The following is a 26,458-nucleotide window of genomic DNA, read 5'->3' as shown; positions in this document are numbered from 1 at the left end:
ACGATCCGAACTGTCAATTTTTTGTATCTGCTAAAAGATCATGTTTTCAGAATTTTGCCCTTTGTATCTCCGTTTGTTTACAACGAGTGTCTCATCCGCCGCAATGATCTTGACCAACGAAGCCCACAACGTAGCCCCGGTCATACCCCTCCGAATATTTTTGAGTCGACGCTACTTCAAACAATGAACGAACTTCTGCCAGCCCTGCTCATTGTCATCCAAGGCTTACTGAAAGGCTTCAATATGTGACTTTTTCTTCAGTTCCTCCTCTTACTGGGTTTCATCTAACTTCAATTGAAGGATGGCTTGATCAGCATCCTATGAGCTCTGCTTCGTGTCATCCTTGGCTCTTAACGACTGTGTAGACTTGGCGGCATCAAGTCGGGTCATTTGTGCAGCTAAGTCGTTAGCCTTTTTTCTTTGTGGCCCAGTCGCTCAATCAAGTCATCCCCCTCGCTTCACCAGGAACGCTCTACCTCCATCTGTTTTGCTAGACGTTTTCTTAATCTGAATTCCTCTGTTGCAGCTACCTCTCCAATTGGATTCAATGACCTAGTTTGCATTTGTAAGTAGCCTCCGTTTTGGAGATTTTGTCTGTCTGACTTCAAAGTAGGGCCTATGTCCAACATTAGCCTACTGTGAGATATTCTTGACAAATTAGATATAGGAATTTGAGGAAGAATGACAAGTCGAAGGGAGAAGACTTATCACATATCGGATTTGGCAGCTGTTTTTTACCACACGATCAGACTAAAAAATTACCTTCTTAAGTTAGTTGGAGAAATGGTTGAACGGTCAAGGCTTGGGCATGCTTCACGTTGTGACAACCATAATCTCGCATCTGTAGATGAGTTTTATTATTAGGGGAGAATGTCTTACCCCCATGACTATTCCGGATGAGCTCGACTAAACCAATTGTGACCGTCTCTATCTAGAGATAAGGTCAGGTGGTTGATCAGGGGCCACCTGTCAATCAAAGGCGTCGTCAAAGTCATCATGTTGCTACTATTGCTGCTCTTGTTATTGGTCTTGTTGCTGCTTTTGTTATTGGTTATGTTGATACTCTTGTTGTTGGTTCTGTTGCTACTATTGTTGCTAGTTTAATTGTTTTTGTTGTTGTAGCTATTGTTCCACTTCCACGACATAAAAAGTTTGGACACCGGAGGCATTGGGGAAACATTTGGCTCCATAAAACATTTGTTCCCCTTCATCTCTAATCACCAACATTTGCTACTCCTGACCTTAATTAGCTTTAGTTCGAAAAGGGTGGGGTCTTGGATTTCGAGCATGTTATCACTTGGAGGAACACTAGAACTCCTCGTTTTGTTGGGTTTCTTCCTAGAAGGTTTCAATCCCTGGTCTTGTTAGACAACCTTAGGATGTTTTCTCTTTTTTCTTCTTTTTTTTTAGATTTTTGGGCTTACAGAGCTCTCACCAAATCTTTCCCGTCTTTGGTATCCACTACATCAACCCATACTAAGTCTTTAATGAGAAGGTTGGAATAGAGATCTGTGATGGCGTTCCTCACATTCTTTCTGACTCTTTCTGGAGTTATAAGCCACTTCTAATTTCGATGTGCAAAGGGAATAATCTTGAATGCCCTTTCGTTCAACTGAGGACGATATTGGCCAATGCTCCCAACATCATTATTGCATCAAAGACCAGTATAAGGGGTATTCCAAACTCGGATCCCAGAGATGTCACATTTCCAATTGTCCTCCACAACCAGAATATCCTTGTACCAATTCTTGTCATGGCGTGGTAACTCAGTAATGTAGGTGGCCTACCTAGCACTTGGTCTTGATTGGAAAAAGTTATGAGGTTCAACACTCTTGCGCATGGTCTAAAGCATTAGGAATTCCTGAATGCCAAGCTCTACCTGGTGCCTTTCATTTAAGAGTTTGAAACAGGTAAGGATACGAAATGACATCAAAGTCAGATTACAAAGAGCAATGATGTAACAGTTCAAGACTTGCTTTAGCAATGGGGAAAGTGGAAACTTCAGTCCCAAATCCAAGTACCAAGGATGAAAAATGGTACAAGAACATTGAGGATTAGAAGGTGTAGGCAGGGGACTTTGAACGTCGTGACCAACCTCCCATTGTATGATGTAACCATTCAAAGGATGTTAATGGAGGTGGGCGAAAACTTCACCCCTCATCTTTACTGCGCACCCTGACCACCGAAGGTTTATACTAGGAGTCATAGTTGGCGGCGAGGCCAGGAAGTTTGAAGGAGTAGCCATTGAAGAAAGTTTGGAGAAATTTGGGAAGAAAATAAAAGAATATCGAAGAATTTTAATCGAAAGTGCGGAAGAAAGTTCAACGCCTTTTGAACAGAAGCAATTTGGTAATTTTGGAAAAGATAATGAAGAGATCTGAGGATATTTAAAGAATATATTTTACAATCATCCTACCGTTGAATACAGATCGTCACATCTCGAGATCAACAAATTTGACGGCTGAATTTAACGGGAGAAAGCAATGGACTGAGCCTTATCTTATGCGTACACAAAGAAAGACAATCCTCATCATTGTGATATTGGTGGAGGATTTGCGAGCTAATTCGCCCAAATACGGAATGACTCAACATTCACAAAGTTCACAAAGATCAAAGCCAGAACGTCATGCGTCAAAAGAATTAAAGCAGTATGTATTCTCACTTACTTTGAAAGGCATGATCTATGGATAACTATCTATCCTCAAAGGGAACAAGTCCTTTCAGAAACATAGTTAGGAGTAATAGTGGGACCATGATTTACTAGGGCAGGAGTAAGGCGGATCAGAATACAGATACCTTAGAAGTTAGGTCATGAAATCAATAGCCTCTGCTGTGGAGTTAAATAAACGGAGCAGCAATGCCTCCATCATCATGTTCCAGATTCAGTAAGCAAAGTCGTCAGACTTTGCTGTGATTGACCATGCTTGTTCTACAAGAAACACAAATCTAATCTAACAAGGAATCAACGGTTTCCTATAATATTAGAGTCCTTACAATTTAAGTATTAGCTTGCGTCGCAAGTAATCACACTCCTAAGAGAATGCAATATATACTTCCTAGATATCCTCTGAGATTCTTCCAGTTTAATAATGATTATACTATCCTAAAAGGTCATCTCCTCGACTGGTATAAATACGTCACTAGGGTTCATCTCTAGTAACGCAATTCTTGCATACTTATTCGTTTGCCCATTGTTTGGGTCTTAATATTGCTTACTAACTTCATCGTCGAAGAGCCTTTGACCGGCACACTCCTCGGTCTTTGGCTTGCTTACGACTGGTTGTTCTTTAACAAGTATTTGGATTTGTGCATCTCCACAACTGACGACAGTAGTGCAGATTTGGTTCCAACACTATCTTTATTGAAAAATGTTTTTCCTACATGACATAGCATATCTAAGTTTGCTACTCAATTGCTACATCCTTTGGCAATCTCTAATAAAAAAAACTCAAATTCATATATATTATAGCTCAATATGAGTTCTATCAGACATATCTACTCGACTTAGAGCCAGCTTGGATTTGTTGTGCTTTTTAAAAAATTGCTTCTGTTGTGCTTTAAGAATAATCATCTAAAAAATAAAGCAATTGAGCATTGATAAACTGTATTTTTAAAAGTGTTGTGAGTAAGATAAACAATGTAAAACCGTTTGGTAATTTTCATTATGAAAGTGACATAATTGTGTATAATGACAAAAATAGACATAGTAGTAGGGTGGTGGCAAAGACAGTGGTGTTAAGGGTAGTGGCGGTGATGGCAATGACAATGGTGGGGGTGTGGTTGTGGTACGAATAATAGGGTGTGATGGTTTGGGTGTAGAGGTAACAGTAGTGGCAGCGGTGGTGGTGGCGATTGTGTGTTATTGGCAATGGCAATGATGGTGGTGGTGATGTGGTGTAATGCTGATGGTTGCAGTCGTAAGCAGTGACGACAACAATGGTGGAGATGGCGATGACAGTAGTAATGGCAGTGGTGAGTTGGGCTAGCGATAGTGATGGTATCAACAACAATTGTTATGGTAGATTAGTAGTGCTAATATTTCTCTTCACTTGAAAGTGAAAGATCTTAGGTTCGAATCTCGTGGATGGCGAATTCGATATCAAATTAGGCTACCTATTGTGTGGTTTTGCCGAACTCCCCCTTCCCTTAATGTAAAAATATTGATGTACTAAAAAAAAAAAAAAAAAAAGGTGTGGTGGTTAGGGGTGCAGAGGTTATAATGGTGGTAGAGGCAGTGATAGCAATAGTGGTGGTTATGGTGGAGGTTGTGGTTGTGGTTGTGGTTGTGGTGATGGTAGTGATTGTGATGGTGGTGGCGGCGATGGTCACAATTATGACGATGTTAACAACAACTATGGTGGTGGTTTTGGTCGTTGTGGCTGTGGTGGTAGTGGTGGTTGCAGTTTCGTTGGCAACAATTATGGTGATAGTGGCAATGGTGATGCAAGATTAGTGGTTGTATTGGTAGGTGGTCATTTTGTTCTCTAAGTTTTAAATGTTTGTACAAAGAAATGTCAAGTTTAACAATTAATGAGGGTATTACTATTACATGAATTAAGAATATTCATTAAAGTTCAACTCTGCTTTTTAAAGTGAAACAGTTTTTGGTGAAAAATGTAATATCAAATGGGACCTTAATTTCTTTGTTCGTTTGCTTAATTAGTATCGTAAAGATGAAAGTATCGATAATGTCCACATCAAAACGGAATTTATTTAATTTGGAATCGTCACTCCTTTATGTCTTTCTTGTCAATACCGGCCGGCAACCAATGTCGATGACCAAATCCAAAATGGCAAAATTTGTAAATAAACTGTAAATGCACTTTTAAAAACCCTTCATTTTCCATTCAGACACTCACCAGCCAAACCCTTGACACACATACTGCCTCCAAAAAAACCTCTCTACTCTCCATCCCTCTCTTCCCCCATGGGCACCCAGGCCACCACCCTAGAAGTGGAGGCCGCTGCTAAAACTAAGCTCGATGAGAGTGAGAACGACGATGACGTGTCACCAGTTGAGCAGGTCCGACTCACGGTCTCCAACGAGGACGACAGTTCCCTCCCTGTATGGACGTTCCGGATGTGGACTATAGGCATGCTCTCGTGCATTCTACTCTCATTCCTCAACACCTTCTTCTCTTACCGCACGGAGCCGCTCGTGATATCGATGATCTCCGTGCAGGTGGCGAGTCTGCCGATCGGACGGTTCATGGCTAGGGCGCTGCCGAGGAGAAAGGTTTGGATTCGTGGGAAGTCATACTCGTTGAACCCGGGGGAATTTAACGTAAAAGAGCACGTGCTGATTTCGATATTTGCAAACGCCGGAGCCGGGTTTGGTAGCGGACCGGCGTATGCGGTTAATATTGTGACTATAATCAAAGCGTTTTACGGTAGGAAGATATCCTTCTTTGCAAGTTGGGCACTTGTGATTACCACACAGGTACGTACATACTGCATGCAGATAATTATTAGATTAGGAAAAAATTGTTGGAAAATGCTATCCGGTGATCATGTTTTATATATATTTGGGTCATTTTGGTTTCAGTCCCTAATCGATCCTATTGTTAGACTAAACTCTTGTTTGTTTAAATATTTTAATCGAGGTCCTTAACATCATTTAAGAGATTTAACTCATGCATTATCCATTTAATGTCCCACAAATTATGAAATTTAAACAAATTCAAATAATATTTTCAAAATATAATAAATACTTAAAAATAAATATTAGAGTAATATTCTCCTTCACAAAATTATAGCAAGAAAATAATGTACCCACATTAACATATTTTAAAAAATAACTACTGATATATTTTAAAACACAAAATAAATACATATAATTAGCATGGGTAAATTTAGCACAATTAAAAATGGGTATAAATAAATTTAAAAATATGTGTACAAATACAGATAAAACTTTAAAAAAATATGGGCACAAAAAGAAAGTAATATATGGGACAAATTAAAACTGAAAAGAAAATTGGTATAAATTAGAAAAGCGTTGGAAATTAAAAATGGGTACAAACTAAAAAAAAATATATATAATAAAAAGTTTAGCCATAAATATAAATATACCAAATGTAACATTTCTAACACCAAATGAATATATTTAGAAATAAAAAATATTTTATTATTAAAATAATTAATGACGTTTATTAAAACCTAAGGACCTTGATCAAAAATTGAAAATGAATAAGGTTTTAATCAATGAAGTAGCAAAAATATGGATGGGAACCTAATTTCTCTATGGGAAGTGATGCTTAATGGCTGGATAACTTTAATGATTTAAACAAGAATCCAATCGTCAATTGCCACATCACGTGATCTATAAAACATGGTTCAAGTCAATGATCTCTCTAGTATGACAGTATCGCTCATTATATTAGTAGTAATTAACTACAAATATAAGTAAATTTGTGGGAGTGAGGGGGTTAAATGCTAAATTTATGGTAAATAAGTACTGCAGGTATTGGGGTACGGGTGGGCTGGTATTATCAGAAAGTACGTGGTGGATCCGGGGGCGATGTGGTGGCCTAGCAGTCTCGTTCAGGTTTCTTTGTTCAGGTAATTTATCATAAAAGGAAATTGTAATTTCAATTCTGTGTGACAAACTCAATAAGTTATTGGTATATTCCATCTCCGTATATATTTACAAGAGAGAATTGATTTTCATACGTTTTTTTATTTCTACACAATCCTATTTAATTCTTGCATTTCATAAATCAAGGGCAAAAAATGAACAACAACGAACAAAAATGTAGAGAATGAGAAAATAGGTGTGCACAACTCATTTCCTTGAAAAATTATACTCAAGGAAAATATTTTGTAAGGTTTTGACATGTGTGTATATTTGCTAGATTTCTTTCCATAATGAAAATAAAGAGTTTACAAATTTGGTGCATACATTCATAATGGTACACACAAATTTGGTACATGCATGTAATGGAAAAAAAAATATATTGAGAGACTATATTTTTGTGCAACAACTGCATATTTTACGATGTAACAACTGTTTGTCTGCATTATTTGTCATAAAAATATAATTTATTGAATTAATGGGATATATAGTCGTACGTACGGGTAGTACAAATTTACACGGATCCCTAGAATACGTATCATTTTTTGTTGTTGTGTGGTTTACAATGGGGCTGAACCTCCAACAAAGAAAAACTTAAATTTGAAGGTCAATGATTCAATAGGAGTTTAGAAAGAAAAGGTTTGTATTTTTAGAATTTTTGTAAGGGTATTCTATTATTTGATAAACAATATTATAGGGTAAACAAATGATGCGTGTAATTTTTTTTTTCATATCAAAAGGTAAACTGATATATTATTTTAAATCAAATACAAACGATTACATTGACATATATAAGAATATTAATTCGCGCAAGCGTACCTAGAGCTTGCATGTATATTAGTTTATTTTTTGTTCATAGTATTTCTCTTAACTTGTACTTAAGTATAGGTCTTAAATTAATCTTTCGTAGATGATAATTTTGACACCAATTTATATTGCTTGACACATTGTGTGGCTTCATTTAAATCTTCAATTCGTTGGTGTAAATTTTTATTTTCAAAAACATTGTATATAAATTAGTAGGTAGCTAGTTTATATATGCATATTTATTTAGCTCCTACTTGATGTGTCACATTCTAGTCCGGCTTCGCCGTAGCACGATATTATCCGTTTTGGGCTTACCATTCCCTCACGGTTTTGTTTCTAGGAACTCACAAGCAACTTCCCAGTGAGTCACTTATCCTGGGATTGCTCTCGCCCGAACTCACTTAATTTCGGAGTTCCGATGGAATCCGAAACTAGTGAGTTCCCAAAAACAAAACCGTAAGGGAATGGTAAGCCCATAGCGGACAATATCGTGCTATGACAGAGCCGGATTGGGATGTGATGGAATGGTATCAGAGCGACTATGTCGTTCGGTGCGGATGTGCTGACGGGGGCGTCAGGCCCCTAAAGGGGGTGGATTGTAACATCCCACATCGACCAACGGAGAGAGATTGATGTGCCTTATATATACATGCTCCCCTCCCTATAGCATGAGGCCTTTTGGGAATTCACTGGCTTCGGGTTCCATTGGAACTTCGAAGTTAAGCGAGTTTGGGAGAGAGCAATTCCTAGGATGGGTGATCCACTGAGAAGTTCTCGTGTGAGTTCCCAAAAAAAAACCGTGAGGGCGTGGCTAGGGCCCAAAGCGGACAATATCGTGCTACGACGAAGCCGGTCTGGGATGTGACATGATGCTCATATGCCTTTTAAAATAAGGAAAACTAATGAAAATGACTTGAAAACTTTGACTTTTAACGATAAGAACAAAATAAAGGGTAAAGTGAATAGTACCATGATTGACTTTTTAGTGTAAAAATATCGTTTTTCGTTAAATTAAACAGTACCGTGGACTTTTCGTTAAAATCCCCTTTAAAATAATTCATCTTTTTAAAAGCCAATGTTCTTGCAATGTCAATGCATTTTATTGCGGTTTTAAGACAATATATATTTATGAATTGTTATTTGACTTTGATTTCTACGTACAATATGCATGAACATGAAGGGCTCTGCATGAGAAAGACAACAATCGAATGTCGAGAGGGAAATTCTTTTTGATAGCACTGGTGTGCAGCTTCTCTTGGTACCTAGTGCCGGGCTACCTCTTCACAACCCTCTCAATAATTTCATGGATCTGTTGGATTTACCCTAAGTCCATAAGAGCTCAGCAAATTGGCTCAGGCTACCGTGGGCTTGGCGTTGGGGCATTTACCCTAGATTGGTCGGTCATATCCTCTTACTTGGGGAGCCCTTTGATCAGCCCCTTCTTTGCCATTGTCAATATCACCGTCGGATACATCATCATCATGTACGTCGTCATTCCAATTTCATACTGGAAGCTCAACTTGTACAATGCAAAGAATTTTGCAATCTTCTCTTCGCACTTGTTTGATTCCGACGGCCAAATATATAATGTCAAGGGCATTGTGAATGACCGGTTTCAGATTGACATGCCTGCCTATAAAAAACAAGGATTCATAAACCTGAGTGTATTCTTTGCCCTAACATATGGCCTTGGTTTTGCTGCTGTTGTATCAACCCTCACTCATGTGGCTCTCTTCAATGGAAGGTACGTAAATACTTTAAATGACCTTAAGTTTACTCATGATTTGTGTTTTTCTTATTTATTTAACATTACACACAAATAGAAGCACAAAAAGTTAACACGCTGAAACAATTTCTAATAAAGGTGTGTCTTATCATTTTATGTGGAACCTATTTGTATTTGCAGAGTGTGCTCGTGTCTAAATAATATTACTTCACAAATAGAGTTATCCAAACCCTTAAGTGGGTAGTTCTCATTGTCATTAAAATAGTCATTATGCAATACTTATCACTTCATTATCAATACAATAATATATATATATATATATATATATATAGTGTATCAGTATGACAACTATTTTAAAGTGTCAATAACCGTCTCTTATACCTTGTTCAATTTTTGTTTTCTATTGAGTTATAGTTTGGGTTTTCATCTTAAGATATAATTGTTTAATTACTTAAGCCCAAGTATGAGATTGAATTTTTAATTTGACCCTTGAATTAGGGTATTATTTTGAGTATTTTGTAGGTGCATTTGTAAGTTCATATTCGTATGTTGGTACACTAACAGGTAAAATGTACCAACGACTGTACCTATGTCTCCTTCTCTACCTGCATAGCATATTCACATAATGTACCTAATTAAAGGATCAAAATCCAAATTCAATTTTAGTGCTTATTTGTAATGAAAAATTGTTTTATAAAAATATCAATCTAATTTTTGAAAGAATGTTCCACCATAAATTCAATTAGTAATATGGAGAGTGATTTAGCTTCTTATAACTACATAAGAAATGCTAAGGAGACTATTTTAAAAGTGGGACTCTCCATCACATCATGTTTTTGGCACAGTTCGTGTGCTAACATTATAAAATATTGTGCAAAAAACGTAGAATGTCGAAAAGTTCATGGAGAGCCTCAAGGCTCCTTAGCATTTCTCTAATTATATACATACAAGGTTCCCGAATTGTCCTCTATTGATTCAAACTTTCAATAATTTTTTTATTTATTTTTGGGAAGATAAATGTACTGTACTAGTTCTAATTGTGACAGTAATATGAATGACATTCTTCTAACAGGGACATATATGAACGATACCAATCGTCATATAGTGGAAAGATAGATATACACACCAAATTAATGAGGAAATACAGGGACATACCCACCTGGTGGTTTCATATTTTGCTTGTGGTGTCGTTGGTACTCTCTCTAGCATTGTGCATTTTCATGAAAGATGAGGTGCAAATGCCATGGTGGGGACTCATTTTTGCTGCAGGAATTGCATTGATTTTCACCCTTCCAATCAGCATAATAACTGCCACAACAAACGTGGTAAGTATTGAACTCTTGAACCTCGATCCTTCTTTTGGTCACACTTGTTGCAATAATTCATTGATACTGGATATTAATTTTTTACACTCCTAGTTTCTCTTTATAATAAATTAATAATTTCTTTTTTTTTTTTTTGCAAAAATCAGTTTTGCTACGGAGACATAAGATTAATATCTTGATACACTTTGTAATAGATGTGCGCACACATATATATGGGAACTATTTTTGCTTACCATCATATTTATCATCGTTAGATAAGTTTAAATTTCGAGATCTATGCAATGGATAAACACAAATCTCAAAGTTTAAACTCATCCAACGGTGATATAGGGTGGTAAACATTTACACCACTTGAGGGTGGTGAGCAAAAATACATCCATATCCATGGTCCATAATTTGAGATCATGAATCTAAGAATCTCATTTCTTTTCTAATTTTTTAGACACCGGGACTAAACATCATCACGGAGTACGTCATGGGTTTGATATTGCCTGGCTATCCCATAGCCAATGTATGCTTCAAAACATATGGATACATTAGTATGGCACAGGCAATTTCATTTTTGAGTGATTTTAAGTTAGGCCATTACATGAAGATTCCGCCCATATCCATGTTCTTAGTTCAGGTATGTATATATATTCTTCTCCTTGTACAATTTACTTATTGGATACGATCATACTATAAATTAATTATATTTAGTAAATAACTAAATATTGTGTATTCCACTTATTCAAATTACCTGAATCAGATTTTATACATGTATAATAAAAATGAACACCAATAAAACTATTTGTACCAGCAAACAACTCTCGACAACATGCACATGTATAAATATTATAACATGAATTGGATGTGCGTGTTTAAAGTGGTATTATAACATGAATTAGTATCGATCATATACAAGTCTACAGTATCTGGTAAGAATGTGGATTTTATTTTATTTTATTTTATTTTTGATATTATCACGTACCAACATGAATGTCTGACAATATATCTTACCAAATTAATACCAACAGTGTACATGTTAGGTATTGTAAATTAGTATTCGATACCAATAATCTGTTTCCTAGTTGAAATGCTACGCTGTAGAAAATATTAAGCTACCATCTAACTCTTGCTTTGTAATTTTCTTTTTCCTCCCATTATAAAGTGCGTAGGAACTGTAGTAGCCGGAACCGTCAATATTGGGACAGCATGGTGGCTTCTAACTACAGTGAAAAATATATGCAATACTGAATTACTCCCTGACACTAGTCCTTGGACTTGTCCTGGTGATAGTGTCTTCTTCAATGCATCTGTGATTTGGGGTCTCGTTGGACCGAAACGAATCTTCGGTTCCCTCGGACTCTACGGAGGACTCAACTGGTTCTTCGTGGTAGGTGCACTCGGACCTGTCATAGTATGGTTGTTTCACAAAGCTTTCCCCAGACAGAAATGGATCGCCTACATCAACCTTCCAGTGCTTTTCGGATCAACCGCCGTGATGCCACCAGCTACAACTGTGAACTTTAACAGCTGGATTGTGGTCGGAATCGTTTTCAATTACTTTGTTTTCAGATACAGAAAGAAGTGGTGGCAGAGGTACAATTATGTTCTTTCTGCTGCCCTAGATGCTGGAGTGGCTTTTATGGGGGTGCTTATATACATATGTTTAACCATAAACGAGGTAAGCATTTCTTGGTGGGGTACACAAGACTATGACCACTGTAAATTGTCTACTTGTCCAACATCTAAGAGCGTAGAACTTGGTCATGCTTGTGTATTCCCTTAAGCTAGAGAGGTTTTTCAATGTGCTCGGAACACAGTATAATACATCATGTGTCATTATACAAATGTTGAGATACTTGTGTTAAAAAACTAGTAATATAAAAAAAAAAACGTTCCTCCACTCGTATAACGTCATGTGGCATACCACCCATATTTTGAGCTAAATGAAAATTTTCTCTTTAAGCTGCTACATCATATGTTACTTTTGGATTTTGGAGTTGACTTTATGCAAGGACGTTCATTTGAAGGAAATGACGTTGTAAATAATAAAATATGAATGAATGAACTTTCATTTCATCTGTTCAAGTGTTGTCTTGAATATTGGTTCTTATATAATACAGTTGATAGTCAAAGCCTAATTTGCCCATTTGGGTGCACTGCTAGCTAGCCATTGCTAGAAAGTGGTGTGTTATTTTTTGTTTTTTGTTTTGTATCAATTTATTCCAAAGGGTGAAAAGGAAGTCTCAAAACATTGATTCCGTTCGAGAATATTCACAAAGGCTTCATATTGTTTCACAATTAACCATTTGAATTCATAGTTTAAACGGAGGCAACAAAATGTGAGAAAGTATGAGAACGCCCTTGAAAAGGGGCCATCATGAAACTCAGTGAATTTTTTAATGTATACAATTTTATCTACCTTATGAATGGGAAATGAGTTAAGCCTTACAATAGACTAGCCATAATAATTTGATTTAAATAAAAAAGAATATCACTAGACTGTAATCCTAAGTGGCTAAAACTAGAAAAGTTCAAGTTCTTGTGACATATTTTACTGAAATACGTGGCAAAGAGAGAAAAAGGGAGTTGGGGAATTTTTGTGATGTGTACATTCCATCACATGTGCCTTTATTTATAGTAAATTAAGAAGGATTTCTTGCTTTGCAATTAATACAATCCTAAAGGAATAAGATCTTATAATATCCCAAATACAATCTGCTAATGATTTACACAATCACACATGTACTAGAATTTTATGTCACGCACTCCTCTTGAGTGTGTAAATACTCAAGTAGATGTCGCATCAGATCTTCGTGGATGATGTAGAAGAAGTTGATGAAGTTGTCTCGTCTACTCCGCATAATGAGCAAATGCGAGTAGGAACTAAGCTTGAGATCTGTATAGATGAGGACATCCTCGAACAACAAAGTCACAAATTAAAAAGTTTAAGAATTTACTAAACAAAACACTTGTGTATTAATATATAAGGTTTTTCATACAACATATTACAATATCTCTGTATGTTTTTTCATGTTTTAAAAGCGTTTGCATGACAACTCTATTATCAATATTATCAAATATCACTCTATCTATAAAAATAACCATGTTATTATTCATCTATTGATCTCTCATCTGATCTCAAACCAAACAGAAGAATACATAAAGAGTAAAACTCACAAAACCTCGCTATGATAAAACCCATGGTAGGATAAAACCTGTAGTCTAAGGAGAAAAATGAGAAGTTGCATTAAGTCAAGACTAAACGCATTCAGGACACAATTAGAGTGCACACAAGGGTATGACCAGCTCATGAAGGGTGCCTTGTTAAAACTTAGTCAGGTAGCAAAAATCCAGTGGAAAAAATGCTCATCATCGTATGGAAAAAGAATATATTAAGGTCAGGTGAGTATACTTCTAGATACTCCCCCTGAGTTTGAAAAAACTTCCAAATGAGAACTAAAGCATTACAACTTAGCAATTTACGCATACCAATTCCTTGAACAAGCTTTTGAAAAGTAAACTTTGGCAGTGACTTCGTGAGGAAGTCGGTAAGGTTGTCCTAGGAACGAATTTTCTTAACTGTAATTTTCTGATGCTCTTACTGTTAATGTGAGAATAAAACTTTCGGCACAATATGCTTGGTGTTGTTTTCTTTGATGTACCTTTGTTGATCTTGTTAATACAGGTGACGTTATCTTCATAAATCATTATAGGGACGTCAACACCAAAAGAAATTCCGTGAGTGCTTTGAATATGCTCAACAACTGCTTTTAGCCAGAAGCATTCACGAGTAGCTTCATGTAGGGCAAGAATTTCAGCACGGTTCGAATAAGTCTTAATTAAGGTGTTTGGTTGACCTTCAATATATTGTGGTGTCTCCAATGGTAAAGATATAATCCGTTTCAGAACGTGTCTTGTATGGGTCAAATAAATAACATGCATGCGTCAACTTAACGAACAAGGCGAGCATCAATTCAAGGGTCGATGGGGCAGCGGCTCCCCTAAGGGATACATAGTGATAGAACAAGCCCAAATTCGTAGTACCTTTAAGGTAATGAAAGATGTCTTCAACACTAATCCAGTGCCTGCATGTAGGCACGTTGTTATATCTTGCTAAATGATTAACAACGATGTGTCAAGTCTAATGATGTAATTTAAGTAAAATAAAATGCTAATTGCACTCAGGTACGGAATTTCAGGCTCTAAAACCTCTTCCTCATCGTCTTTAGGATGACAAGGGTCTCGTTTTACATCTACTGTTCAGACAACCATAGAAGTCTCGAAGACTTCAATCTATCCTCATTAATGTGTTGCAACACCTTTTGAGTATAGTTCAATTGGTGGACTAGAATACTATCCGAACAATATTTGATCTCCAGGCCGAGACCGTACCAAGTTTTCCCTAGATTTTTCATATCAAATTCCCACTTTAGGTGCGAGAAAGTTTTCTCAAGCTCTTTAGGAGTCTTAATGAGATTTATGTCATCAACATAAACTGCAACGATAGTAAATCCGGAATAATGTGACTTCTTAATAAACATGCATGGACATATTTCATTGTTCATATATGTCTGACTAATCAGGTACCCACTTAAACAATTATACCTCATCCGCCCAAATTGTTTCAATTCGTAGAGTGGACACCTTAATCTAATCGAGAAGGTGTTCGGTGGTCTAAACTATTTGATCTAGCCAATGTAAGTCATTCGGGAGCTTTCATGTAGATTTCCGTATTAAGATCCCATAGAGATATGGGGTTACCACATCCATAAGCTGCATATTCAATTTTTTCGGAATTTACCAAATTGATAAGGTAGCAGAATGTTATGACGTCCATTATAGGGGAATACGTCTCCTTATAACCAAATTCTAGGGTGTTGAGATAAGCCTTGCGCCACGATGTGTGCCTTATATTGCACTATCTCACTATCTTATTCTTCTCATTATACTTCCTTAAAAAAAATCACTTGTAGAAACCGGCATCAAATATGGAGGTGTAGGAATTACGGGCCCAAACTGTTTTGGAAGTGAATCAATTTCGATATGGGATTGCTTGTTTCCAATATGACCAATTAGTTATACATCGACATTCATCAATAAAACACAGTTCAATGTCATCGCTCAACATGACATCAGTAGCTACTGTGTATGTAAATGCATCGTCGACTATCATCGCATTCCGATTCCAAACCTCATCCAAGCTATCATAATGGATTAAAATCTCACGATTCTTGAGAGACGGATCCATTTCTTCAAGGATGTTTCCATACTCTAGAATAACCTCATGTGCTGGAATGGTTGAGTAAGCGATGGTAGTATTCAAACTAGTTTAACTAGGTTATGTCGTGGCTTTCCCCTTCCGAGGTTGAGAATCCTTTGAACTAACAAGTCTGCCATGCTTCAGGGTAAAAGCATCAATCCTTCCAAGCACACTTGCAACAAGTATAAGTGATCTCGTATAGACCGTTAAAAGCATCCGACATGGTTTAAGTAGTGTGTGGAACTACATGAGAAATAGCGGGGTTAATCCATGACAATTCGAGGCATTCTTTAGGAAAGCTAACGTTCTTATCTCCTATAACAAAGAGAAGACTATTTCATCGAAGTGGCAATCCGCAAAATGAGAAGTAAAGAGATCGCCTGTCAAGGGCTTTAAATAACGAATAATGGATGATGAATCATAACCGACATAGATTCTCATTTTTCTTTAGGGACCCATTTTGGTACATAGTGGTTGCGGTGTTAGCACATAAACTGAACACCCAAGCACATGTAAGTGCGAGACATCAGGCTTGTACCTAATAACCAAGTGAAACAGTGAAGAGATTGGGATGAACCAGCATAGCTGCTTGCAAAATTGCATAGCCCCAAGCAAATTTCGAAAGCTTGGTATGCATGACCAAGGTCTGAGCAATCAATTGGAGGCGCTTTATGGACACTTCTGCTTAGCCATTTTGGCAATTAACGTAGGGTACGAGATGTTCAACTTAAATTTGATTGGACATGCAATAATGGTTGAAAGTCAGCGACGTAAACTCTCAAACATTATCCAATCGAATCCACTTAATCAGATAATCATGGTGGTGCGACCGTGTAGGCAATAGGCAAGTGTATTGGTGCATTAACCAACTGTTGGCAATATACTCTAAAGCCAATTACAAGATGATAGTTTATGAACATTTCCCAAATTAAACTAATGAAGTTTAATGTGAGGGCAAAGATTATTGTATAAAGCCTTCTCATTAAATTTTATACGCTTAAATGATAAGTCTAAGGAATATGTAATTAAGAGAATGTGATCTAAAGAAGTAAAATTCATAAGACCTTTCTATTTCATACACATATCCTAACCGTTCCTGATCATAGAATTCCAATTGGGCATTAACGATTCAGATATATCAGTACATGTTGTGTCTTCTCTCCCAGAAGATTACTAGTCCTGAGTCATTGGTATGAATGACACCAAGACAATTATGCAGGTGCTCATACTCAAGTTACATGAAAACTCATGGTTAGGATAATGTAAAGTAGTATTTTGACTTGAGACATCATAGTTGTCACAATTAGGTCCTTAGTCTTTGATTTCGTTAAATGCATTCCATTTGAGATTGTCCATGACATAGTTGTGGCTAAGTTACTTAATCATGTGGGCATGTGAATGTACAACAAGGGATCTCTAACCTTCAAACAGTTGTGAGAGAATACTCGATGACATGATTAAGAATCTCTGGCCAGAGTATGAATGAGATTTCAGAAGTCGTTCTACATTACCTTTAAGGTAATCATCTAGACAAGAGAATCACATTGGATAGTAGACATGAATAAACTATCAACCAAACAGTGTGATCAAGAATATTGAATTAGAGGAAGACTGTATTCCATTGTAATCCCAAACTAAATAGGTTCTCCAACCTCTTTTGATTAGCTTAGGTAGCCATGACATAGTGTTAGGTGTCACTCATGGTTTATGGAAGCCCTACAAATTTATATCACTAAAGGGAATGAAAGTAAGTTTTAATTCACAATCGATTAATAAATGTTCTAGTTGCACATTGCCTCCCTAAAAGGAACCTAATGGCTCGCACACCATGTAAGGTAATGATTGAAGGATATAACGAAGATGAGTAGGGACAATTAAATAGTTTAATTGTATAGCAAGGATTAATTAATATGTTAATTAATCATACAAAATGATTCGTATTGGGCCATAAGTTAGTTTCGGATTTTGGGGCCTAAAAGGGTTGTGGTCTACAAGGCCTATTGAGTTTAAGTTGTGTAACAACTAAAATAAAATGGGCAATTAACCCACCAAACATAGGGAGGTCGGCCTTGCTAAGAGAGGCAATGATATTGGACTTATTACAAGTTTTTCACTCAAATGAAGGAAGGTATAAAAACAACTTTATAGCCTTAATTACTTCATTACAGTTTTTTTCAAGGAAAAATTAGAGAACTCAACTCTCTCTCTCTAGGATGCCGGCCTTGTAGGAGGCGGATACTAGTATCTTTCTCCTCCTACATCACTCATCTTTTTCCCTTAATCCTTCCTTGGTACTGGAACTTAGAGGCCCTCTCCTATGGGGCTTTGGAGAATCCTTTCTTCCATCAAAATTCAAGAAGGCAGGGAACCAAAAAGCAAAGTTCATCATTTCATATTCATATATGGAGCTAAGCAATAAGGAGGCAAATGAAATAAGGCCCTATCATGAATGAATATTCTTTGCTAAGTCAGGAGGTGCTACATAATTTTTTAATATGCTTTAGAATTTTTTAATCTCATTTATCTGATGAAATTAAGATGATAAAACATTTATGATGTATGAGATTGGGTGTTTCCGTCGAAGTACCCTGGGAAGGAGACCCTCCAGATTTGATTTTAGATGCTTTATTAGAAGATAATCAATTGTAATGTTTCCCTTACGTTTCATTGAGGATGGTTATTTATGCGGGACACTCTTTTTTCGTGCAATCGAGTTGAAATCCCCAGCAAGATTTTTATCGAGACCCATATATGCACCATATCATCAGTTTGTACGATTTTATTCGTCTTAATGAATATCGTACCTTCTTCAAAAAAAAAAAAAAAAAAAAGCATTTATGAGTACGAGAGAGAGTAAAATACTTCGTCAAAGTAACTCTAAAATTGATTGTCTGCCTAACCGGTGAAGAAGACTAATGAAGAAAAATAAAATATATGCTCTTGCTAGTCAATGACCTTTTCTGATAACTATATGCCCTTGTAAATAAATATTCATTTTTTGGAGCCGCTGATTGCGGTATGATCTTGATCGCACTCAGCCACAATTAAGATCACATCTTCTGGTCAAAATATTTGTTGCAAGGCTCTATAGTTTAAATACAAAAATAGCTAGAAGAAGTCCTGCAAGAAAACCTTTTTCTGATATCCAAGATCTCCTTACGTATCAGCTGGAAAATAAAATTAATGAATCTTACAAATCTCAACAAGAAATGAATTTTGGGTTGTATTCAATTGGAATTTTGAGGAATTTTAATTCATTTAATAAATTTAGGATATTCAATTAGGATTTTAAGTGATTCTCTAAAATTTAAGGTGTATGCAATCTGGATTTTAAGATAGCTTATTAAAATCTTTATAAATCCAACTATATTCAATTAGGATTTTAAAAAAATTTATAACTTTCTAAGTGTATTCAATCAGAAATTGATTTTAAAGAATTTGAAAAAGTTGAGGAATTAGAGAGAATTGGAGAGATTTCGTAGTGTATTTTAAGTATCCACAAATCTCACCTCTCCCCATGAGATTTTGAGGGAATTGAATCAAAATTTTATATGAAACCTTTACAAAGCATTAAACTCTATATAAATCTATTAAAACATCTCAAATTCTCAATTAAATACAAAGTTTGATTTTTTTTTCGACATATGGTAGCTGGTGCCATCTACCTAAATGATTACCAGAGAGAAAGTTTTGAAGACTATAGAGAAATAGAAAATTTAAATCTTGCCCAATTAAATACAAAGTTTGTTTTTTTCTTTTTTTTTTTACAAGAAATAGAAGACTCATAGGGAGTATTTGCATGAAAAGATTATCTCGTCTTTAAAGTATTTGAAAACAAACAAACAAAATCCCTCAAAAACCTCTTTTTAAACTCTCACTCTTTTAGTCCTTTTCACTCTCTCTCTCTCAGTGCCATTGCGGTCATGTCCACCAGTACTCTTGAGATAGAGCCGGCCACAAAACACGACGAAAACGACGTTTCTCCGGTCGAAGAAGTCCGTTTAACGGTCTCAAACGATGACGATCCCACCCTTCCAGTATGGACCTTCCGAATGTGGACGCTAGGCCTCGCCTCCTGCGCCCTCCTCTCATTCCTCAACACTTTCTTCTCCTACCGCACGGAGCCCCTCATCATCTCGATGATCTCCGTACAGGTGGCGACGCTCCCCATCGGACGGTTCATGGCGAGGGCGCTGCCGAAGCGGAAGTTTCAGATAGGGTCGAAGGAGTTCTCGCTGAACCCTGGTCCGTTTAACATGAAGGAGCACGTGCTGATATCCATATTTGCCAATGCTGGCTCCGGATTCGGAAGTGGAACGGCTTATGCGATTAGCATTGTGGATATAATAAAAGCGTTTTATCATAGAAAGATCTCGTTCTTGGCCAGTTGGATACTTGTTATAACCACGCAGGTAACAATTGATTAATGTATTTATTAGGGGTTGATTTGCTGCTGAGTGCTGATTAATGGTAATTAAGGGCTGCAGGTATTAGGGTATGGGTGGGCTGGTATTCTCAGAAGGTACGTGGTGGATCCGGCGGAGATGTGGTGGCCGAGTAGTCTCGTTCAAGTCTCCTTGTTCAGGTAATATAGAGCTGGAGAGATTTTTCGGTGGATCACATTCTCACCTAATTGTTGGAATTTTGGCAAGAAACAGAAGAAGAAAAAATATAAAATGTTAGTCAAACTCCACACTTTACATTTCTACGCTCACAAAGCACGTCGTTGAAGATATCTTGAAGGGATGTGATTTCCCTCATTTTTACTTCTCTTAAATTTTTTAAATTTTCGACCGTAGATCAGATGGATAAAGAAAATTAAAATATAGAAATTAAAAAGCAATGTGAAAAAAGTAAAAAAGAGGGATAGCACATCCCTATTTTCAACGGAGGTTGATTGTCTGTCATTTTGTTTGGATGTCATTTTCATCTTTTTTTATTTTATGCGGTCACGATTAAATCACGTTAATATTTTATATTAATTTTATTTATAGAAATAATAAGATAAAAATTAATAGAAATATAAACTATTAACGTGATTTAACTGTGATTGCATAAAATAAATAAAAGAATATTAAAAGGGCGGCGCTCAAACAGAAAGACAGTCAACACACGGCTCCTTTACTTGGAGGAGATTCTCTCTCTCTTTGGTAGTAAAGCTAGCAGATGTGGCCTCTTCTACACCAAGTATTTGTCTTGGTAATTTATATTAATATTAATACATCGACTTTAACATTAATATTTCAACACTAGTGTCACTATTGCATATACATTTCTCCGGGCCAAACTTAGCGCTACTCAAAATAGGTTTGGTCTCTTTGTAGCTTTAATAAGTATTTGACATATTAAATTTATGATAATGAAGTTAAGAAAAGTTAAATTTATAAATACATATCAATCATTTATTGAGGCTAAATCCATTTCAATGCAGAAAATTTAGTCTTATGCATGCATGAGTGCTTAAAAGTAGCCACCTGTGATGGTTTGATGGTGGGGTAATACTAGGAAGACTAAAACTTTTAAACCAAATGATGTGGTGATTGATCATTGAATTATTACTTAAGTGTTAATTAACGTGCTTATTTTCTATTGGTGACACATCATTTAGTTTATAAATTTGGTTTAAAAATTTGGTCTCCCTAGCATTATCATTTATGGCGTCTACGCCGACTTGCGACTCATTCTAATATCTAACAGTTCTCAATGTTGATAAGTAGGGTTTAATCTTGTAATTTATTTAATGTGATGTATCTGAGTTGTACGTAGTATGTAGTAGCCTTGAGTTGTTATAGGACTCTTATATGTATAGGTGTTCTATGTTTGAAAAGTTTGTGTGTCGTTTTCGCCAAACTATAAGATGGCTAATATTAATTTGAGTAATGCTGCTTTAGACAAGGCTACATTGTTGGTCATCATATAAAATGGGTCTCGGATATAATGTTAAGGGCATTAAAAGTGTTATTCTTGATTCCCCCATGCCTTGAAAATGACTCATTAAAACACCAATTACCAACCATCCATGCATGCATGTATTTTATTTTAGGTTTTGAACAAGTAATTAATAAGTAACAATGTCTCTAATTTTTCATTTACCTTGATATGAAGGGCTCTACATGAGAAAGACAACAATCGAATGTCAAGAGGGAAGTTCTTTTTCATAGCACTCATATGCAGCTTCGCTTGGTTTGCCGTCCCTGGCTATCTTTTCCCAACCTTGTCAACAATTTCATGGATTTGTTGGATATACCCTAAGTCAGTCACTGCCCAACAAATAGGGTCAGGAATGGGAGGACTTGGCATTGGAGCATTTTCACTTGATTGGACAGTCATAGCCTCCTACCTCTACAGCCCTCTCATCAGCCCTTTCTTTGCCATTGTCAATGTTGCTGCTGGCTACGTTCTTGTTATGTACATGTTACTGCCAATTGCCTATTGGGGTGTCAATTTGTACAATGCCAAGAACTTTGCAATCTTCTCTTCACATTTGTTTGACGCCGGTGGCCAAATATATAATGTCTCCGCCCTTGTGAATAACAAGTTTGAGATTGACATGCCTGCCTATGAAAGACAAGGACGCATAAACTTGAGTGTGTTCTTTTCTTTGACATATGGCATCGGTTTTGCGTCTGTTGTCTCGACCCTCACGCACGTTGCCCTATTCAACGGAAGGTAAATCAATTGAGTATTGCTATTTGTATCATCGCAACTGGTTATCTTGTATATCATCTCTTTAATACCTGGCGAGGCTTATTATTGGAAATGAATGAATTAATATATACAGCTGCTGTTGTTCCAACAGGGAGATATATAAACAATACAGAAGGGCATCACGGAGTGTAAAGGAGGACATACACACCAGATTAATGAGGAAATACAAGGACATACCTAACTGGTGGTTTCATCTTATGCTTTTGATGTCCCTGGTACTCTCTCTAGTGATGTGCATATTCATGAAAGATCAAGTCCAAATGCCATGGTGGGGACTTATTTTTGCAGCTGGACTTGCATTAGTTTTCACTCTTCCTATAAGCATTATAACCGCCACAACAAATCAGGTAAGCTTTCAACCCACTAGCCATCTCACTTGTTTTAGATTTGTTTTAGCTATATCATATATGTACTCTCTCATATGACCCTTTATGGTGTACAATCTCTCTAACAAAGGTGAGACCTAGTTATAAAGGTGGGTCGTGCATGGCTAGGTCTCACACAAATAGGTTCTGTCTCTATTAGAGGTTGTACCCTAGATGGTAACTATAGTTGAGATGGTGCAAATAATTGTTTTCATGTGTGATTTAGTAGCCTTCGGATTTATTTAAATCTGAAATCTATTCGAACCATCCCAAAATTTTTATTCGTTCTATTTGGCAGTCTCCAGGACTAAACATCATCACAGAATACATCATGGGATTGATATTACCTGGCAAGCCAATAGCTAATGTGTGCTTCAAAACATATGGATATATAAGCATGTCGCAGGCAATTTCTTTTCTCAATGATTTTAAGCTAGGTCATTACATGAAGATCCCACCTATATCAATGTTCATAGTCCAGGTACATCTTCTTGACTTGCCATTTTTTTTTCTAATTGTAGGATAAAAAAAAATATCATATCCATACTAATTAAACATAATCAGATAATTTCAATTTGTATCATGCTGCTATCAGTTGAAAATAATCCCACAAGATGAAGAGCATTTCTTAAAGGGAAATTATTTATGCACACCATTTCTTCACTTCATTCATATGCAGTTTTTTATGTTTTTACTTTTCTTGCCATTGAATTGCACAAATCAAAAGAAAATTAAGAGAAGAAAATTATGAAGTGGCAGAAGGTGAAAAAGGGAGTGCAGAAGTCATTCCCGTATTTAAAATGAGAGACAGTACTCGTATAACTTGACTAACGGGAAATCAGTGTTGTCTTACTCTGGAAATATAAAATGCTTATGGTGTCGGACTAAGAATATGGATCACCGATCATGTTAATGGCATGATCCAAACTTATAGTTCTGACAATACATACAACATCACTCATTACTTGAATACTAATCTGTCCTTTCTTGCTTCACTAAATTAAGTGCATAGGAACAATAGTAGCTGGAACAGTCAATATAGGAGTTGCATGGTGGCTGCTGTCTAGCATTGAAAACATATGTCAAGATCAATTACTCCCTCCCAACAGTCCTTGGACTTGTCCTGGAGACCGTGTCTTCTTTGATGCATCTGTGATTTGGGGCCTTGTCGGACCAAAACGAATCTTTGGCCCTCTCGGAAACTACAAAGCACTCAACTGGTTCTTCCTCATAGGTGCATTGGGACCTCTATTGGTCTGGTTGCTGCACAAAGCTTTCCCAAGTCAGAAGTGGATCAAACTGATCAACCTCCCAGTGCTTTTGGGAGCAACAGCTGTAATGCCACCAGCTACAACTGTGAACTTCAATTGCTGGATTGTGGTTGGAACTATTTTCAACTACTTTGTTTTCAGGTACAGAAAGAAGTGGTGGCAGAGGTACAATTACGTTCTTTCTGCTGCCCTAGATGCTGGAGTGGCTTTCATGGGGGTACTTTTGTACTTTTCTTTGACCATGAACGAGAAGAGCATATCCTGGTGGGGAACAAATGGTGAACACTGTGATTTGGCTACATGCCCCACAGCCAAAGGTATAGTTGTTGATGGTTGCCCTGTCTACTAATTCCCATTTCAAAAGCGATTTTAATTAGTATATATATTTATATGAGGAATGAACCAGTGTTCTTGATGAGACTGAATTCTATATTTACACGTTATAATTTTACCAATGATGCTGCTTCTAAATTAATACCTGGTACGGGAATTAGTTTGGGAAAGTCTTATCACGAGTAAAAATTTGCTGGTACTCCAGATACATTTCACAGCCCCGCTGGGCAATCTAAACTGAATCAAAATGCTGCTAATTCCTCTTCTGGATATCCAAATGTGATATATATTATATAGCCCTGCTGGGCATTTGTGTTCTTTGGCAAAGAAGTATTATCGATTGCAAATCCAAATGTGATATATATATATATATATATATATAGCCCTGCTGGGCATTTGTGTTCTTTGGTAAATAAGTATTATCGATTGCAAACTCTGATCACAGCCCAATCATATTTAATTCAGAACTACAACCTATTAAACGTAAATCTTTATTTCGTTTTAAAGAACATTGGACACATGATCATTACTTTTTAACTCTGTTAACACAAGCGTGGAAATATAAGCCTTCTGCTCATAGATAATTATCTGACATTCAAGAACACTTATCATTTAATCCTGACAGTAATCTCTATTGGAAAGAACGGGAAATAACTCAAACTTAAAAGTTTAACTTTACTGGAAGAGGCCAATTCGACACCACGGGCTCGAATTAATTGGCTCAAGGACCTGATGGTTTTCATGCCTTTTTTTTTTCGGCGTTGTCGGGATCAAATTAAGGGTAACATTTATGACATGTGTGGAGTAAAAAAAAGATAGAAAACTAAAGGTTGAGTATGATTTTGCTCGGTGAACATTCCTTCTGTATATTCATCCTTATATAGAGATTACAAAGGAGAGTTTGATGTAGAACAAACTCTTGTATAATAAACAAATAATACAAGTGATAATTGCATTAATCCAAAATACAAAATCAGATAAGTTCACAGCTAGTACTGATCAGCATTTTTTAAATATTCTTGCGTTTGTTGTGGCTTCTGTTGACCAGAGGAAATATTTGAATTTCCTCTTGGCGGGCTGGATGGTTTATCAAAAAATAATAAAGAAAAATTTTGAGTCGACACGTGGACTTTTACATAATTGACGAGAATACCCTAATTAAATTGGCGAGACCCACATCCACTCTATGCACAGTTCAACCCTCAAGAAGACGTGAGCTGCTAATTACCACTGCTCGAGAAGACATGAGCTGCTAATTACCACTGCTGCAAACTCTCCTGCCCATGGTAAAGAGAAAAGTCAAAGGTATTAAAGATATGATTAATTACTAAATCTTAATTTTAATACTCAACTAATTGAAGAACAACTCAATCAACACAACCATATCAAGGATATTTCAAATATAATTCCAAGATATTATTTATTAAATAATCTTTGCTCATCCATCCTACGCATGACTCATCTTGGCCAATCGGCTACCGACACATGTGGCCGGTCTAGTTTCTATAAATACCCCATCTCCACCAATCTCTAATAAGCTTTTGCTACGCACTTAAACTCCAAACACTGTCTCTCTCTTTTCAAAGAAATTGACGTAGCCATCGGAAATCTATTGGCCAACACCCCACCTACCCCACCCCACCTCGTGGGCGTGTGAGGTTTTGGCCTCTTGATCAAAGTGCTTATTTGTCTTGTAGATACAATTTCGTCAAGGATAAAGACGACAAATTTCGCTACCACAACATGGTCAATGCTTTTTATAATGGAGCCTCTGTTGAAATACTAAACCATACTTATATTACCTTAATTCCTAAGAACAATCCATAATGTGACATATAATTATTTCTAAATTACTTGTTAATCGTCTCTGTCCTGTGTTAAATACCTGCATTTCGCAATCTCAAGTTAGTTTAGTTCCTAATAGATTATGTAATGTAAGCTTCTTTCTACATTTCCAAAGATTTTTTTTTTTTTTTTTTAATTGCATGGCTATAAAATTAGATGTGGAAAAATCTTATGATAGAATTAATTGGGACTATCTATATTTATCTTTGAAAAAATATGGTTTTGATGATAAATGGATTAACTAGATCATGCATGG

At 36.5% G+C, this 26,458-nt stretch overlaps 2 protein-coding genes across 2 annotated transcripts; both read left to right on the top strand.

Moving 5' to 3' along the window:
• The first annotated feature begins 4,880 nt into the window (after positions 1-4,880).
• LOC137715173 (oligopeptide transporter 2-like) lies at positions 4,881-12,355 on the top strand. Its single transcript, XM_068454415.1, has 6 exons — positions 4,881-5,440; positions 6,464-6,561; positions 8,562-9,125; positions 10,180-10,432; positions 10,875-11,057; positions 11,583-12,355. Exons 1-6 carry the CDS (start codon positions 4,928-4,930, stop codon positions 12,201-12,203), a joined length of 2,232 nt encoding a protein of 743 aa, XP_068310516.1. The 5' UTR covers positions 4,881-4,927; the 3' UTR covers positions 12,204-12,355.
• A 7,128-nt stretch (positions 12,356-19,483) lies between these two features.
• LOC137741500 (oligopeptide transporter 2-like) lies at positions 19,484-24,499 on the top strand. Its single transcript, XM_068481207.1, has 6 exons — positions 19,484-20,092; positions 20,168-20,265; positions 21,786-22,349; positions 22,480-22,735; positions 23,052-23,234; positions 23,759-24,499. Exons 1-6 carry the CDS (start codon positions 19,604-19,606, stop codon positions 24,371-24,373), a joined length of 2,205 nt encoding a protein of 734 aa, XP_068337308.1. The 5' UTR covers positions 19,484-19,603; the 3' UTR covers positions 24,374-24,499.
• Positions 24,500-26,458: the final 1,959 nt, after the last annotated feature.

This window comes from Pyrus communis, chromosome 1 (genome assembly GCF_963583255.1).
Source record: "Pyrus communis chromosome 1, drPyrComm1.1, whole genome shotgun sequence".
Lineage (NCBI taxonomy): Eukaryota > Viridiplantae > Streptophyta > Magnoliopsida > Rosales > Rosaceae > Pyrus > Pyrus communis.
Note: the sequence above shows the minus strand (reverse complement) of the source record. Positions and strands in the feature narration are given on the sequence as shown.

Coding starts and splice junctions, on each gene's coding strand:
- LOC137715173 (XM_068454415.1), top strand. CDS start 4,928: ATGGGCACCCAGGCCACCACCCTAGAAGTGGAGGCCGCTGCTAAAACT. Junction 5,441..6,463: donor CACTTGTGATTACCACACAG/GTACGTACATAC, acceptor TAAGTACTGCAG/GTATTGGGGTACGGGTGGGC. Junction 11,058..11,582: donor TATCCATGTTCTTAGTTCAG/GTATGTATATAT, acceptor CCCATTATAAAG/TGCGTAGGAACTGTAGTAGC.
- LOC137741500 (XM_068481207.1), top strand. CDS start 19,604: ATGTCCACCAGTACTCTTGAGATAGAGCCGGCCACAAAACACGACGAA. Junction 22,736..23,051: donor TAACCGCCACAACAAATCAG/GTAAGCTTTCAA, acceptor TCTATTTGGCAG/TCTCCAGGACTAAACATCAT. Junction 23,235..23,758: donor TATCAATGTTCATAGTCCAG/GTACATCTTCTT, acceptor CACTAAATTAAG/TGCATAGGAACAATAGTAGC.